Here is a 17,309-nt window from a genome sequence, read left to right on the forward strand (position 1 = left end):
TGTTGTCCCCTGTTAGTCTCTGAATGGCAGAAGTCTGTTCTGCTCAAGCACAAAGTATACACAGATGTCTATATTACATTCTTATAGGTTTGACAGCAACTGCATGTTGTATCTATAAACTGTCCTTTAGCAGTGACACTTCCTCAATGATGATAAGCTAATTTATGCAACTAAATCTCCTTTGCGCAGAAATGAAAGCTAATTGAGTCGTTACAAAGTAATTCAGAAAGGAATACCTTGTATAAATTGGCTTACTTTATAAATCCTTCTCAAGTGGTTTTCATGCATCCTAAATGGGTCTAAGAAGCTTATCAGCCATAAGAGGTCCAGACCCAAGGAGACAACCTCGGGGAGCCGAGGACACATCTTTAGAGCAGTAAGAAAGTGACGAAAAGGAAAGTGAACAAAACCAACATAAGCTTTCCCAGAAAGCTGCACAACTCATTACCTGTGGTGTGGTGAACACTGTCCTGACTCATCTTCCTTTGCCCCTCCACTTTCACCGGAGCTCCATTCTCTTCCTCTTCTGTAAATAAACAACATAAATGGGACACTGAAGGCTTTCCTCAGGGAGAAAGACACAGTACTCACCCCATCTTAAGAGCAAAACTAAAAGTGTATAACACATAAATATTCCTTTTCAAAGAATGCAACCACTCAACATTCACATCCCCTTTTCAATAATCGAAAGCTGAACAAAGAAACCTCTAGCTATTTCCAAATAGCAACCTGACCAGTTGGCTTGATAAAATTTAAGGTATGTACTAACGTTTCATGTATTTTGTTTTAAATATTCACAGAAACTCATCTGGAATAATCTTAAATCCAGAAAAGCCCTAAAAATGCAGTAAGATGACACCCGGCATTATACGGATTGACCACATTATACTGTGGCATGAGTACCACAGATAAAATCATGGTCCCTGAAACAACAGCAGAGCAAAGAGAAAATGTGTGATATAAAATACAGTTAACCTAGAAGTCATTTACTGAGCATCAGATACTTCATGTTTTCTCAATTGATCATCACAGGAAGATACTAGAAGCATCCTCACCCTTCAAGGTAAGACCCCCCAAATTACACTGAGGAACTACTATGTGTCATACACTACAGCAGATGTTAAGACTTCATAGGTAAACCATTTTAAATCCTCATTTTACAGAGAAATAAACTGAGACTCAAAAAGATAAAGAAACTTCCAATGTTTGCTATTCAAACTTAGGTTTATGATGACAAAATCCATGTTCTTTATCCTGCATATGTTCATATATATCTTCATGTTATTTCTACACTCTCCCATCACACTCCTTTCCCAAGTTATAGGAAGAAAAATGATGAGATTAAATAAGAAGGGTTTTTAAACAGAGTCAATAGGCTAGTTAATCCTTTTACATCAAAGAAATACTTACTACATGACCACTTGCCCCACCTAAGGATTAATATACAATTTAGAAATATTTAAGGCAGGACATACGAACAAAATGGCATGTCAAGGAAAAACTGGGATCAAAAAGAATCGTAATTCCAAGAAAATCAAAAACTTTAAAGAAAAATATGCAAAAGAAACAAATACAGTCATTATGACTATTAAATAATTCAACTCATGAATCTTCATTGAGCATTAACTACCTGTAAGAGAGAGAGGTTCTACCAGAAAGGCAAGGGTAGTAGGAAGCTTCTGCCTTCAGGAAGTTACAGCCTAGAGGGGACAGAAGACAGAACCTAAAGGAAAGTGGGATAAGGGGCATAAAACCTGACCTGTGAGGTACAAGGTACTGAAGGAGTGGAGAGGAGAAACCACCCAACTGGGGCAATACCATAAAGGCTCTGAGGGATGGAGAGAATCTGAATAAGGAGAGATGGGAAGGAGGAAATTTCCAGACAAGGGAAGGCATGAACAAAAGAACAAGGCATGAGCATATTCATTTTGGCTAAAGAATGTGGTTCTCTTGGGACTTCCCTGGCGGTCCAGTGGTTAAAACTTCGCCTTCCAATGCAGGGGGTGCTGGTTCAATCCCTGGTCGGAGAGCTAAGATCCCACATGCCTCACAGCCAAAAAATAGAAAAATACCAGAAGCAATATTGTAATGAATTCAATAAAGACTTTAAAAATGGTCCATTTTTATCAAAAAAATAATAATAATAAAGGCAGAGGCTGTTCTTGTAGAATAAGAGCAGGATGGGAGATAATGCTAGTCATTTGGGCAAACTGTTGAAGAGCCGTGAACATCCTGCTGTGGACTTCAGACTTTTACATGTTTGGTGAGGAACAAGAGTCCCCCCAAATTTCTGAGGCGAGAAAGGGCAGGACTGAAACTGCTTGAGGAATGGCTATCACATCCCATTGTCCCAGACAGCCTAGATGAGGGGTGTGGGGAGAGAGACGACTCCTAGTCTAGCTAAAGGGGAAGTCAGTCCTGAACTGAAGGGGCAGAGGAAATGGAACGGAGATGGTTATGAGGGGGAAAGGAACTAGAATAGACAAACTTTGCCTGACTGGATGTGGAGGGCTACGGGAAAAGAATGAGCAACCAAGGATGACTCAGGTTTTGATCTTAGTTAACTGAGAAATGGGAACATCATTACTAAAAAGAGAATAGCCAAGATGAGCTACTCAAGGGGTTGTGTTTCTGATATGGGACATTTAATATACTGGTGGGGCAACCCAGAGGAAATGTCCAGGGGCAACTGCAAAGCTTGGTAGACAGATCAAGAATGCAGGTGTAAATTTAGAAGTCCCATGCAAATTTTAAAGTGGTGACTAATAAAAACTAGCATTAAAATCAAGCTTGAGAGTTACTGTACTTACAAGATAATTATAACTGTTTCAAATTTTTGTAACTCAATTCAAACAAAAGAATGAAAGCTCCAATATAAGGAACAGCTGGAAATCATTGGCACTTTATACACATTAAGCTAAACATAATATTGGCGATTTAATATAGTTCAGTCAAATAGTAAAGAATACATAGAAGACCTAATAAAAAGTCTAATACTAAATGCTGTCTCTTTTCTCTTCAACAATTATCTCACTTATGTTAAACCTCAAGGACTAGTTATCATAAATGGGTCAATAGGGTGTTTTCATACAGATTTTAAAGGTATTAGGGACATTTACCATCATTTAGTCCAAGCTACTCGTTTTACAAATCATTAATTTCTTTTGAGGTGAAGGAGAAAGCTTTCTTTACTTTTCATACTTTCTCTTTCCCCAGCACTCCCTCTCTTCCAATTTGGTCACAAATTCAATAGTAAGAAGTAAATTCAAAAATAGTTAAGGGCACTTGTCCTGAAGTCAAAAGCTTTAACCACATTAATACAGAAAGCACTATTCCTGGCTCTTAAGAAGACACTATGGGATTTACTCTCACCACCCAAAGTCAGTGTCAAGATATCATAAAAACTATTAATAATTACAAGAGGGGCTTCCCTGGTGGCACAGTGGTTGAGAGTCCGCCTGCCGATGCAGGGGACACGGGTTCGTGCCCCGGTCCGGGAAGATCCCACACGCCGCGGAGCAGCTGGGCCCGTGAGCCATGGCTGCTGGGCCTGCGCGTCCGGAGCCTGTGCTCCGCAACGGGAGAGGCCACAATAGTGAGAGGCCCACGTACCGCAAAAAAAATAATAATAATTACAAGAATTAAGTGGGAAAAACTCCATTCTTGGCAAAGTTGTCAATGAATTTAGAATTTATTACTAAGAATTTATTATTTTATTAAAATTTAAGTACCTATTATATGCACAATGTATTCTTAAACTTTCAGAATGATATTAAAAATATTTACTGTGAAGTATCCAAATTGAAATCCATGTGAGATGCTTAATAAGAAGTATTTTAGAGGATAAGATGCTCATTAAAAACACTTCCTTTCTCCTTTGCAAACCTAGAACTTCTATCTTTAGGTCAAAGCCTTCTGTGTTTCAAATATCAATTTTTCTTAACAGTAAAACAACCCATTTTATCTTGGGCTAACAGTACAAACAGCTTCCATATAAAAGACAACAAAATCAAATCTGGTGTGTGCTTTTTTAATCTTAGGAAGAAAAGAACTCAACCTGAATCTTGAATAGACTCTGGTACAAGGGAGATGTTCAATAAATACTAAGTGAACAAACGGATTCCAAAATCATGAAAATAAATCCTACTACTACATTCATTTACTAACAGAGCAAACCTCTCCACATCATTCAAAAAATATATAAGGACAAGTGACCAAAATTCTAGGCAATAATCACCTTCACAATATATTAGAAACATACAGATGTTGTTTTATTTAGGTTTATTATTAAACATATTTTATTTGGGGGTTGAGGCATGATGTCATTATACGATACTAATTAATACCTCAAATAGTCAATATGTGTGGGTTAATATATTCCATTCAACATTTTAATAACAGTAAACAAAAACAGCTCAGCTATGCAATAAAATCCATCAAACCATACAGATGGTTATAAGGTTTTCATTATGTGGTTTCCATAGCAATCATATTGCAAATCTGGAAGCTTCTTGCAAACAAGCAGCTTGTATTTACATGCCTCTCAGCTGCAGCACAAAACTCTTCAACATGTGAAGTTATTATTCCATTCACACATTGTTAGGAGAATCACCGGGAGATTTTTTTTTTTTTTGATCATAACAAGATGAAAATAACAATAAAGTGAACTAATTGCAGAAGATAACTCAAGCATAGTTATACATTTACTAAACTAACCAATGAGTATTAAAAATGTTCTTATAGTCATTGAAAGGTTTTTAACATTAAACCCTGTCAAAAATATGAGACCTCCAGGAACAACCAGACCCTAGAGAATCTAAAAGCTTGAATTCTACTTTCACTCTTTTTTGGATACATATTAAGCCTTTTTGCTGAGTTGAGCAAAGAGAAAAAGAATAGCAGAAAATTGAGTCTTCCCAGATTTTTTTAGAATGACTACCATCTGAGGAAATGCTTCCTGTGGGAAAAGTCAAGACCTTTCTTTTTCGCTGCTAGATTAATCAATTTAATTTACAAATTGATCCAGTTCCATAACAGATGGATTATTACCCTAATAAGGATCAAAGATCTGTCTAGCTATGCAGTTTTTACAAAATGGCTATTTCTGACTTACTAACATTCTTTTTTAAGGATAAATAACCGAAAAAACAAAAGTGATAAGCAACTGACATGTGCAGCTGACATTGCTTGGAAAAGGCTAAAGACAATTTGTTAGCACCAAAACAGGATGTGTGATGTTCACATCATGGCTGAGGACTGATATTATCATGTCTTCCAGGGAGAAGAGGACGACAACACAAGAAAATCCTTGACTCACACGATGATTACCTTTCTCACTAAACATCTTCAGAAAACAGCTCTCCTGAATTACAATGTAATTTTAAAAAGAATAAAACACAGAATCAAAAGTTATGCTCTGAAATAAATCTTGGGTTTAGATCTCTACCTGCCCAGGCTTCATCTGATTATGAGACTATATATTTATCTCAAGAAACGTTAATATGTGTTGCTTCAATGTTCACACTATATGCATTTATATCCATTATGTAACTAAATCCTCATTAACAATTCTATGAGGTAATAATAGGAACTCTTTTTTCCTCTTTATGGATGCAAAAGTGACATTTACAGAGCTTGAATAATTTGTCCAGGTTCACACAGCCAGTTAGAACAAGAGCTGGGATTTAAACTTTCACAGCTTTCACTGAAGCCCCAGCTCTAAGCCATGGTGCCATTTCCTTGATTTTCGGTTTATAGATACAGTTTTTGCTAAAATTTCTCGTGAATATTGGCTGTTTGTGGACTTGGAAAACATTTTCACATAAGTGGGTAGGTTCTATCCTACCATAGCACTGTATTTGAGGTACATCTTAGGTTAAGCAATCCTTTCAGCGACGATTTAGAAACAGAATTTCACGTCTGGCTGTCCCAAACGTGCATCTTCTCCTTTCTCTTCTCCATCCTCCTTCCCCACCTTTAATGTTCTACACATTCAACTGCCCCTAAAGCCAGCACACAGTATTTGATAGTTTGTAAAGGTCTCTAATGCAACTCATAATTGAAAACGGATTTATTTCTGAGGCCAGTCAGCTTTACCTTCTCACTTTATTTCAATAAGGAAAACACAGCTAAATGGAGATGGTAAAGAGGAGCCTTTCTACACACAAAGATCTGAAAGAGGTTCACCTACATTTCAGAACAACAGGCTCTCCTGCACATTTCATCAAGGGTTCAGGCTCCAGGGAGTTGCAAGCAAGATGCCCCTGAGTAGGAGGAGATGGAACAGATGGGATGGGGAACTGAAGACACCTCCAGCTAGTCCTAGCAGTAAGATGAAAAAGAGGCAGAAACACAGGGAGGATTTATACAAATGGAACCTCACCTCCTCTTCTCTCTCAACACCTGGGGCAAGCTCTGAAGCTGGTGGAAGGGTTAGAGAAGTGGAAGAGTAAAGTCGAAGGGATATGGGTGAGGGAATTCAAAATTATGACAATGAAGACAAGTGAGCTCCTTAAGGGCCTATAAATCCTGGACTACTGGGAACTTAAAATACGGCACTTCTAAAGGTTTCTTCTATCTATTTAATAGCCTGACATATAGTTTATAGCAATAAAAGATATATTTTTATAAAGATATAAGCATGTGCCTTTTAGTATTATGCTAACTTCAAAATGAAAAGAAAGATAAAGATGCCTGAAATGGCAGTCATGTTTACTCTCCTGGAAATTAGGCAAACTGAGTCCTACTGTTAAAGGTCTAGTTACTCATGCAACCTCGACACTGTTTCTAATTCTGTGTCTTCTCTGTAAAGCAGAAAGAATAACGTCTATCCCATAGCACTTTGAACAGGATTTGGAGAGGACAATGAGATAATCAGATTTCTCAAGGGGGAAAAAAAAAGCACAATTAGCATGCAGTATCAAGTTCACTACCTGAGGAGCTGGGTGTTTTGCAACAACTTATTAATTAAGCAACCGAGAAGGTTAATGTGATATAAAAGGCAATAAAATAAGCAATAGTTGTACAATCATAGAAGCTAATTTTCAACCTGGACATTCTATTCTTATAGGGTTTAATACGAAAAGGTTATCACTGCTAAAATAAATGCCTTTAGAGCACAGTGAATTTCTGTACTATAATATTAAAATTCATAATTTATACACAAACATGAAAATGCAAAAATAATGATTGTTCACAGACATTAAACTTGTTAACATCATGGTTGGGATGTTGGGAAAAAACTCAAATTCAAGCAAGGATCTCATTTGACAGAATTGGGAGAAATCTTAGAAGGGAAAGACACCTTAGCTATCATCCAGTTCAACTTCCTTCTTTCATTAAAGGGGAACTGAACTGGGGTGTTGGATGACTGGACCAAGGTCATGGCACTTCCACCCTGCTCTTCTCTCCCTGCACTGCCTTCTATGCAACACGCACTGCAGACATTCCTGCTGCTCTAGATGTACTTCTCTATTAAGTAGCAGGAGCAGTCTTACATACACTTGTTCATCTACAGGCAACGATGGCAGGCAAAGAAAGCACATAGGTTAAAAATAAGGTTTTACTAGGCCAGATTCCATCAGTCAGAAGTAACTGTGAGTCTGCAAATGATCCCACTCCTATAGAATACTAGACATGGGGAAATTATGAAATGCGACTCCACCTTGTCCCAGTGTATTCTAGTCGGTGTATGCTATAATATGACATTCTTCTAACTATTTCACAAAGCTCAAATTCTCAGCTTTTTAATTAAAGTGTATAATAAATTCTGTAATATTAAAATTTACATCCAAATTAAATTATTTCTCAGTTATAGTAACCTCTACCTGGCTCTGGATTTCTGGTACAATTATACTTTGCTACATGTAAGTTCTTTTTTTAATTTAAATTGAACTTTTTTCTTATTATTCTTGTTACAAAAGCAGTATCTGTTCATTGCTAGAAGCCAGAAAATAGAGATAAGCAAAAAAAGAAAAAATATTTTCAGTCACAGAAGACCTATCCATAAACAGTATTAACATCTCCTTCTAGACAACCCTTATTCAGTTTCTGGTTTTTCTTTATTCTCATTTTTAATAATAATATCTCAAATGTATATGTATTTCATGATAAACTGTTTTGAATCCATCCCATTTTTAGAAAGTAAAATATTTCATCTTAACTTAGATTTTAGTTTAAGTTTCATTCTGTAAAAAATACTATCTAATATACATAAGTTGGTGATAAGATCATTTAATTGTAACATGGCTGTTTTATAAGGAACTGTCTACCATAGCCTTAGGAAAAAGGCAGATCTACGAATGCAGAGCTCATTTGTTACAGGCTTTGACTCTGTTTCTGATGCCTGCTTATGCAAATACACTCAACCTCTTCATGTGCAGTGCACCTGAACCTTATTTTCAAGAGTCCAAGAAAGAAAAATCACAGGTCCCTCTAAGAGGAACCATCACCCATTTGACTTATTGGTTCTATAATCCCTTATACCAGCAGTGGTTTCCAAGACCCTTTTGGGGCATAGAGGGTCTATGAAGTCAAAACTATTTTCATAATAAAATTAAGATATTTGCCTTTTTCATTGTGTTAACATTTGCACTGATGCTGCAGAGCAATGACGGGTAAACTGCTGACACTTCAACGTAAACTAACACAGTGGCACCAGACTGTCACTGTATTCTTCACTGCCCTGCAGTAGCATTAACAACAAACAAGCCGGTTTTACCTAAGAGTGTCCTCGATGACAAATTATTATTTTCATTTAATCAATCTTGAATACCTGTCTCTTTAATATGCTGTGAGACAAAATCAGAAGGATGTATAAGGCATAGCCGCCGCAGCTCCAGGTGTGTGGGAGATTGAGTGGTAAACTGAACGAGCTGCTTTTTTCATGGAACACCATTTTTACTTGAAAGAATGACTGACAGGCTATGGTTACTCAGACTTAAGAATCTGGCAGACATTTTCTCAAAAATGAATTAAGTGAACTTGTTATTTTAACAAAAACAACTGACATTTATTGCCCATGATAAAATTTGACCTTTCAAGCAAAAATTAGAATTTTAGAAACTTACATCTTAGGATATAAGCTTGATAACTCTTCAGCATTTAAGGACTTTTCTAATGAGATCAGTGGTGATATTGAATGTGATGTTTTAATTGTACCATAACTGTGTCAATATTTAGAAGTTCTGCATAATGTAACGAACCCATATTTTCCAACTGACCAATGCATGATGTTACAAAAGCACGCATGGGTAAAACATCCATTCAAAGTACAAGACGGTCTCCTGAATTTTGCTGTAATACTGTGTGGAAAGTTCACTGATATGGTTTTGGACTCCACATTGCAACTAGCCTTTAACGAACACTTGTCAAGTTTGGGTACAGTATCAAAGAAGAATACCCACCATTACCTGCAAGGCTTATTAAAATACTTCCTTTTCCTATTAGTACATATCTGTATGAGGCTGGATTTTCTTCACATGCTGACTGTACTTAAATTAAACAACATATAACAACAGAGTAAAGGCAGAAGCAGATACGAGAGTCTAAATGTCTCCTATTAAGATACACATTCAAGAGATCTGCCACTCCTCACTCATATTTTGGGAAAATATATCTATTTTTCCAAAAACAATGTTATTTATGTTCACATGTAGTGGGCTTATCATTATGACTTTTAAATTAATTAATATTTTTAATATTTCTCAGTTTTAATTTCTAACACACTAAATATTAAGAGGCATAACCCACATAAACAAAAGAGTCCTCAATAATTGGGAGTCCTCAATAATTCTTAAGACTGAAAAGGCCTCCTGATTGCAGAGGGCCTGGGTTCGATCTCTGGTCAGGGAACTAAGATGCCACAGGCCGTGCGGGAGAGCCAAGAAACAAAAAAACCCACCACCACAACAAACAAACAAAAAACCCAGACAAAAAGAAAAGACCTCCTGGGATTAAAAAGTGTGAGAATTGCTGCCCTGCACTTTCTAGGGTAGTTTTTTGTTTTTTTTGTGTGTGTGGTACGCGGGCCTCTCACTGCTGTTGCCTCTCCCGTTGCAGAGCACAGGCCCCGCAGCCATGGCTCACGGGCCTAGCCGCTCCGCTGCATGTGGGATCTTCCTGAACTGGGGCACGAACCCGTGTCCCCTGCATCGGCAGGCGGACTCTCAACCACTGTGCCACCAGGGAAGCCCTCTAGGGTAGTTTTAATTAAAAATCTAAATATTGTTGATCCACAACATGAAAAACCTGTTATCTTGCTAACCCAGAGCACTGCTTGCTAATTCTTTTATACTCCCAAAGCACACAATCTAAGGATTGAATCAAATTACTGTTGACTCAAATTGAGCTGTTGACCAAAATCCCGTGTTCTTCCCATTTTCTGTGGGGCAAAGTCTTTCCTTTCTCATACTTGGGCAGCTAGATTTTGGGGGCAAGTGTGATATTCTATCATACTTCATCCTGTTAGATTTGATCCACGATTTTGGTCTATTGAGAGCATAGCCTGTATATATCTACCCAAGGCATTCATGAACATGGCAGTATGACAATTCTGAGAACTAAGCCCTAAGGTGATCACAAAATCAATTGGTCCACACCCTTTGGGCACTGCTGTAGAGTCAGTTATCTAATGGTCTTTATACCCATAAATATTTCATAAGAATTCTGGCCAAATGCCTCACTGAAGGTATTGTCTTTGTTATATGTCTGTCATTTCCTTGAAGCCATGTTGGGTTTTACTCTAGAATCATTATTTCATCTTCTTTATGGCATAAAAGGCTCTCTTGGACACCTTATTTTAGTAGTTTCTCTGGAGTCCACTTCAGAGTCTTATCTGGGTCAGAAGACAAATTAAATTCTACTCATCCTGAAGACAGGGCTCAAATGTCCCCCAACTTAGGATGCTTTTCCCAAATCCCTCCAGGCAGCTGGCCACTCCCCGCTTTCTGTTCTCACAGCCTTAGTTAGTACACAGTATTATAAATATTTGTCTACTAGTCTACTTGCCTCCAAGTGTGAACTCCCCAAGGGCATATTTACATTACAGCAGCCTAACATGGGGGGGGGGGCTAGAACAAAAAGCTGTTTTCCATGAAAATTTGTTGAATAAAAACTAAACAGATTTCGGTTAGCTGGGTATTCTATTAGAATCTCTTTGCCCATGCTGGGCTTCTGTTATCTCTTACCAATCTTATCAGTTGAAGGATAATTCTTGACAGAAGGGAGCAAATAAAATAAAAACTAAATTGTTTTCTTTGAATTACTGCCCCTAATAATTTCAAAAACAAACAAAACCAGAGAGCAATTATATACCTTTTGTTGTCTTTAGCATAATTTATAAATTTCAGCTATTTTCATATTTTCTTTGGTTATTTGGCCATTTCAATGGCTAATGTATGTCTCTTTAAAAGTTACATTCATTGGATAGATTCTAGCACAATGATATGTTTTAGTTTCTCTCCCTTTTTCTTCCCATTGACATCCTGTGATATTAAATGGCATTTTAAAACACTTGTCTTTAACACCATACATTGTGCCTATTCTTTCTCTGAGTTTTCTGAAATCTGCCTTCCTAAAGTCTAGGCAAACATCTCTGGCGGAGGCCGGTTTTTTCCTCACTGGCTATGATGGATTCTAAGATGACAACTGCTTTTGTCTAATTTTTTTCCACAATTAAATCTGGGTATAGCAGCAGTTTCCCTATTTATTTCCTATGTCCTTCAGTCTCACTCATTTTTTAATATGCTACTTCCACACTTAAACTATATCAAATAGTAGAAAGAAAAAGAGGCAATGGTAATGACTGTTTATTGCTTTTCTGCCCTCTCCACATTCTCAGGGTCAGTTACTCTTAGTTGAATATTCCTTGTTGCTAAATACTAAAAAAACCCCTAACTATCCTGATCCCTGGCTCTGTGTGTCCCAGACATAAGGAGCTGAGAGGGTGGGAAGAGAGTCACTCTCAATCCCCCCGTCCTTTGTCTTCAAATATCACTTGCCTTTTAAACTTCTAAATATAGGCATACTTCCCTAAATAATACTAAATAATAATATAATTAATAAAATCAATCATAATGGAATCAGAAATTAATCCCATATTAATCCCAAAAGATACAATGGAACTACAGAAATGCAAATAAAATTCATATTCCTGAAGTTCACATTATCCTCTTTCACCAGCTGTATAAACTTAGACAAGCTAATTAAACTCTCTGAGCCTCAATTTTCAATCTGGAAAACAGAAATACAAAATTTACTTTAGATAATTATTGTGAGAATGAAAAAGTTGAATGTCCAGTGCACAGAAGATTTTTAACAACAGTGATTATCATGATAATCTAAGAATGTACTGTGTGCCAAGCACCATGCTAGCCATGACACTATACAGTGAAATCTTACTCAATCCTCAAAACCCTATGAGGAAGGTATTGCTGTTACTCCCATTTTCAGATGAAGAAACACAGGCATAGAAACATTTAAGTAACTTGCTCAGCATAACACAGCTATAAGAAGTAGTGTCAGCATTTGAATCCAGGCAGTCTTCCTCCAGAGCCCAAGTTCAGAAGCACTACACTTTTTTTTTTTTTGCTGTACGCGGGCCTCTCACTGTTGTGGTCTCTCCCGCTGTGGAGCACAGGCTCCGGATGCGCAGGCTCAGCGGCCATGGCTCACGGGCCCAGCCGCTCCGCGGCATGTGGGATCTTCCCAGACTGGGGCACGAACCTGTGTCCCCCGCATTGGCAGGTGGACTCTCAACCACTGCGCCACCAGGGAAGCCCGCACTACACTTTTTCTTCTCATTCTATGTAAGACTTTGCATAGATCACTTATTTGTTAATTAAACAGCACTTTAACATATTGCCATAACATTCAACTTATGAGAAAGTTAATATTCATGATGTCATATAGACATATATTCTTACTTTTAACACTCTTCAATGACAAAATAACTTGGCTAACTCTGACAGTCTAAAAAAAAAAAAATAGTTCCCTTGAAAAATAGTGTACACTGCTGAAAAAGAGAAGAGTCATGTTTGTAATGGCCACAGAAAGTGAAAAGCTTGGCTTTTGCCCCCTCCATCTTTCTTTCAGTTGGAAGGCAGCTTGCAAATGGAAAAATCATCTCCCATCACCTCCCTCTCAGAGACTGAATATGATGAGAAAACAGAATAAGGCCAAGCCCTGAAGCAAGCAGAGCTGAGAGCAGCTTCTGTCCTAGCCAGGAGCCCAAGAAGATTGATTAATCCTGAATAAAACAGCTATAGCTCCTCACTAGATCTGACTGCGATAAGACATGAAAAATGCAGCAAATTAAAAACACTTTACATAGTATAAAAGAATGGCATTCTCAAAATACAAATGTCCGTGTACCTATGAGGGACTATACATAGACTTTCAGAATTATGTTTTTAAAGCATTTTCAATTCTAAGGTGGGAGGTATTTTTTTGACACACAAATTTATGATAAAATATGTTACAGGGCCTAGAAAATGAGAGATCTTCTAAAACTAGAATATTTCTATAGAGAGGAGTCGCCAAAAGAAGCAAGGTAGAACCTGTAGGGGAAAGAAGGGGAGGTTAGGCACACAAAGTTCATCTGATGGAGCTCTCGATGTTCATTCCTGCCAAACAGTACTTGATGTTCTTCAAAGTACATAAGAATAAAAATTTGAGCTTAAAAAAACAACACACTTGCTCTGTTTTGGGCCCCTAACAGTATGGATGAACTCTCATTTGCAAAGTATCTCTTATTGAGATTGCAAACATAAGGCCAACATAAACGAAATGTCTGCTCTTGTGTATAAGAGCCAGGGTATTTTCAATGTACATGGTGGACAAACCAGATCTTACTTTTTTAAGGTCTCACGCAACAGCGTCCCAGGGTAGCAGATGGAATAACCTTATCCATTCTGGAAAGACAAATCCCTGTCACCTTAGGAGCCTAGAGTCCAGGCAGTGTCTGACTCCAAGACTAATAACCCCTAGCCTATTTTCCAGTGTGACAAAGTATTCTTGTTTTCTCATCCCCAATCCACAACTATTCAGGTATTTCTTTAAAGTTAAATGACACTTTACAAACTTTTCCTGACAATTTTTAGTTAAGACTGATGTTATGCTATAATTATATATATTAAGAATGCAATTTAGGGTTTATTTCTATCTAATTAAAAAACACAATCAAACATATAAATTTAATGGCATGCCCATCTATAGTACCTAAAGGGGCATTCAATGTCTATTTGTCCTTCCTTAGAGTAAATCACTGATGTAAAGAGAATACATGAAATGACAGGTGAACCTTCCAGAATGGTCTAATGAGGAGAATAATGTTAACTATCTGAATGTAGTTTAACTGAATGACTTATTTATACCTACTCTAACTAAATAAAAGTAATTCTTGACCAGCTATTATAGAATTCAGGTAGTTATAAACAGTTTTATCATATGATCTTCCCCTAGCTTGGAAAATAATTTCTGAACTTAAAAAACTCAAGAAGAAAAATTATCTCAATACAGTTCACTTCAGTGAAGAAATACAATACACTACTTGGCACGTGTCCACAGGAAAAGTCTGGCTCCCAGATGCTTCTTGCCAGGCCACAGTGGATTCAACAATGTTTAAACAACTGACAATGTGCACTCATAGCACTGATGACACAGTGACCAAAACTTCAGCAAGAGCCCGTCTCATGGGTATATTCGTATATTGAAAAGTAATATCAAAACGAAACAAACCGTAGACACACATCACAAACAAGAAAGATTCAACTCAATTCAGTTAGGCTTTTTAAAACTATATGTCACTAAAATTACATAAAAATTTACTAATACGACTTTTTATGCCACTGCAAGCAACATAAATAAACATACCGATTTTTTTCACTGTATTAGTGTTCTTGAAAATGAGAAATATAAACTCTAATTTGCTTCCTATATCAAAAGCCCGACAACTCTTTCCAGCAATCAATTAGCTGTTTCCAAAGCTTACTCATTATAATCACACAATTTATATTAATATCCATGATTTCCTAAAGCCACACCTGTTGATAACAACTGTTTCTATTAGTTTGTACCAAATGAAATTCCCAATAATTTACCACTTCTGATCTCCAAAAACAATAACTTGCTAGGATTCAAGGGTAAAATAAAACTTCAAAATTTTGACACCAAAGTGGTAGCCCAATTTTCTTAGATACATAACATCTATGGTCTTTATAACTGGCCTACAAGTGTATAATTTACTGGAATGAAACACTTTGTAAACAGGAAGGTTCTGAGTAAAATCTACATCCTACTGTAGCACATTCAAGCATAAACAAAATTCTGTTAGTATTTAATATGAAATCAGCTGTCACAAATGTAGCCAACTGTGAAAAAGCCATGATACAAACAAAATTACTTTGTGTGATTTTCCCTACTTCCAGATGACAAGTTTCTGTGAGGTGATATCCTCTCTCTCAGTAACAAACAACTTCTGTCACATAATGTTTATGTCATGTAAGTTTTGCAAATCAATAGTGCAAAAACTGCTTTGACTTTCTGGGAGAGAAAATGATTGATCGGCATAGGGAATAAAATACATTATTTAAATAAGAAGGACTTCATTTGGTTGGAATGCCAACTCCATTTTTAAGACATATTCTCATATAACCAAGTTAACCTCATCTGACATGACCTCAAATGCAAATACGTATCATTGTTAGCTTGTAAAACCGAAGTATACATTGGGATCTGGATAGATCTCTACTTTGAGTAATTCTCTACATATACAAATGTCATTTTTTCCCTAAATAGGAATAGAATCATTTACTTCATAAATTCAGCAGCCATTTAAGATCTCTTCTGTCATAAAGTCAACAAAATTTCTTGTCAAGGAGTAATTAATATTGAGTATAAAGCCCATTAGTACTCAGAAGACAGGATATTAGACGCCCAGCATGGAATCTTGCCTATAGTATATACTCAAATTTTTGTTTATTTGACTTGAATTAGTTTATAAATCAAACACTTAAAATTAAGCTAAGTCTCTACTGCAGTGGTTTTGTAGTAACTGATTACTTATAACTAGGAATTCAACCTTTAACAATATGGGCAACCAGGCTGAAAACAGACCTGTCTCTCCCCACTTACTCAAAGGGGAATACCGACCATTTACAGGGTGAGGTTGAGGCTGGAGGATTACCATCTTCACAGATACAGGAGACATGGCCTTGGGCCCATCAGAAGCAAGGAGCTGGAAGCAAGAGCCCCACCAGCCTAGGGAAGCCACAAGGAAGCTTTTTGTCTTCCCAGTGCTCTGGATGGTGGTGGTCAGAGGAGGGAGGGGAAGGGTTTCCTGTGAGAAATCAAAACCCCATGCCTGTACAATGTGAGATCCAAATATATACTATCCTCAAGTGGTATTTTCAAGCCAAGAAATTTAACATAAAAATTGTAAAACTCCTGGGGCTCTGGCAGAAGCAAATGCAAAACCATTGTGCAGGAGCATTTCCAGAACCCAGGGCACAGAGCACTCCTGCAGGGGCAGGAAGAAAACCTGATAAACTCGCAATACTTGGAGCTAGCAGAAGAGACGCCCAAGTAAACAGGCAATCCCGGTGTTGCCAGCTCTAATACAAGTCAACACAGAGTGCTGTGAGAGCACAGAGGAGAGCTAAGAAATTAAGGAAAAGTTCAAGGAAAAGTAAATCTTTATTTTCCTAGCACTGCTAAGCTAGAGGTTCAAAACACAAATTGCACTGGTCTGGTTCCTTTGCTTTCACCCAGTGAAGGATTGATCCCACGTGAATATTTTCTGGGGCTTTGGACCATCTGGTTTTTAATGTCTCAAGCAATGGGGTTTCTTCCACCATTTCCTTTAGAAAGTCTTTTTTTGTTGTTGTTGGGGGAAAGAAAAAAAAGAAGAAATAGGTTTAAATGCTGAGGGGACTTGGCAGTTGTTGTTAAAAGTCTTTCTTGTTAACTCTTTCTTAAATCCTTTCATGAATATAAATTCCCCTCTTTCCCCATGACATGGATATGTTATAATCTGGCCTCTTCCAAATATACCAAGTTACCTCATCTAAACATTTTTTAAGGGTCTTCGTTCAAGGTCTCCCTGACCTTAATCATTTTACTTTCATCTTCAGAATGCTCTTTAGGTGGTGTTCAGAACCACATTTTGCTCATTGAGTATGGGTAGCACTGAATGAAGGGGTCTTTTCAGATATCTCATCTACTGGCATAGACTTGGCTTTGATCTTTGTTTCTCATCAGTCTCTTTTTAGTCTCCAATTACTTTTCAAAACTATTCCTTATTGAGTATTTGT

The 17,309-nt window shown here is 37.3% G+C and overlaps 1 protein-coding gene across 3 annotated transcripts in view; it reads right to left on the bottom strand.

Moving 5' to 3' along the window:
• Positions 1-17,309, bottom strand: part of SKAP2 (src kinase associated phosphoprotein 2) — a 304,301-nt gene that overhangs the window by 22,371 nt on the left and 264,621 nt on the right. For all 3 annotated transcript variants that reach the window (XM_067746566.1, XM_067746564.1, XM_067746565.1), the window contains one exon: positions 449-526. In XM_067746566.1, coding sequence (XP_067602667.1) covers positions 449-526 — 78 coding nt within the window. The remainder of the gene's footprint in view (positions 1-448; positions 527-17,309) is intronic.

This window comes from Pseudorca crassidens, chromosome 8 (assembly GCF_039906515.1).
Source record: "Pseudorca crassidens isolate mPseCra1 chromosome 8, mPseCra1.hap1, whole genome shotgun sequence".
NCBI lineage: Eukaryota > Metazoa > Chordata > Mammalia > Artiodactyla > Delphinidae > Pseudorca > Pseudorca crassidens.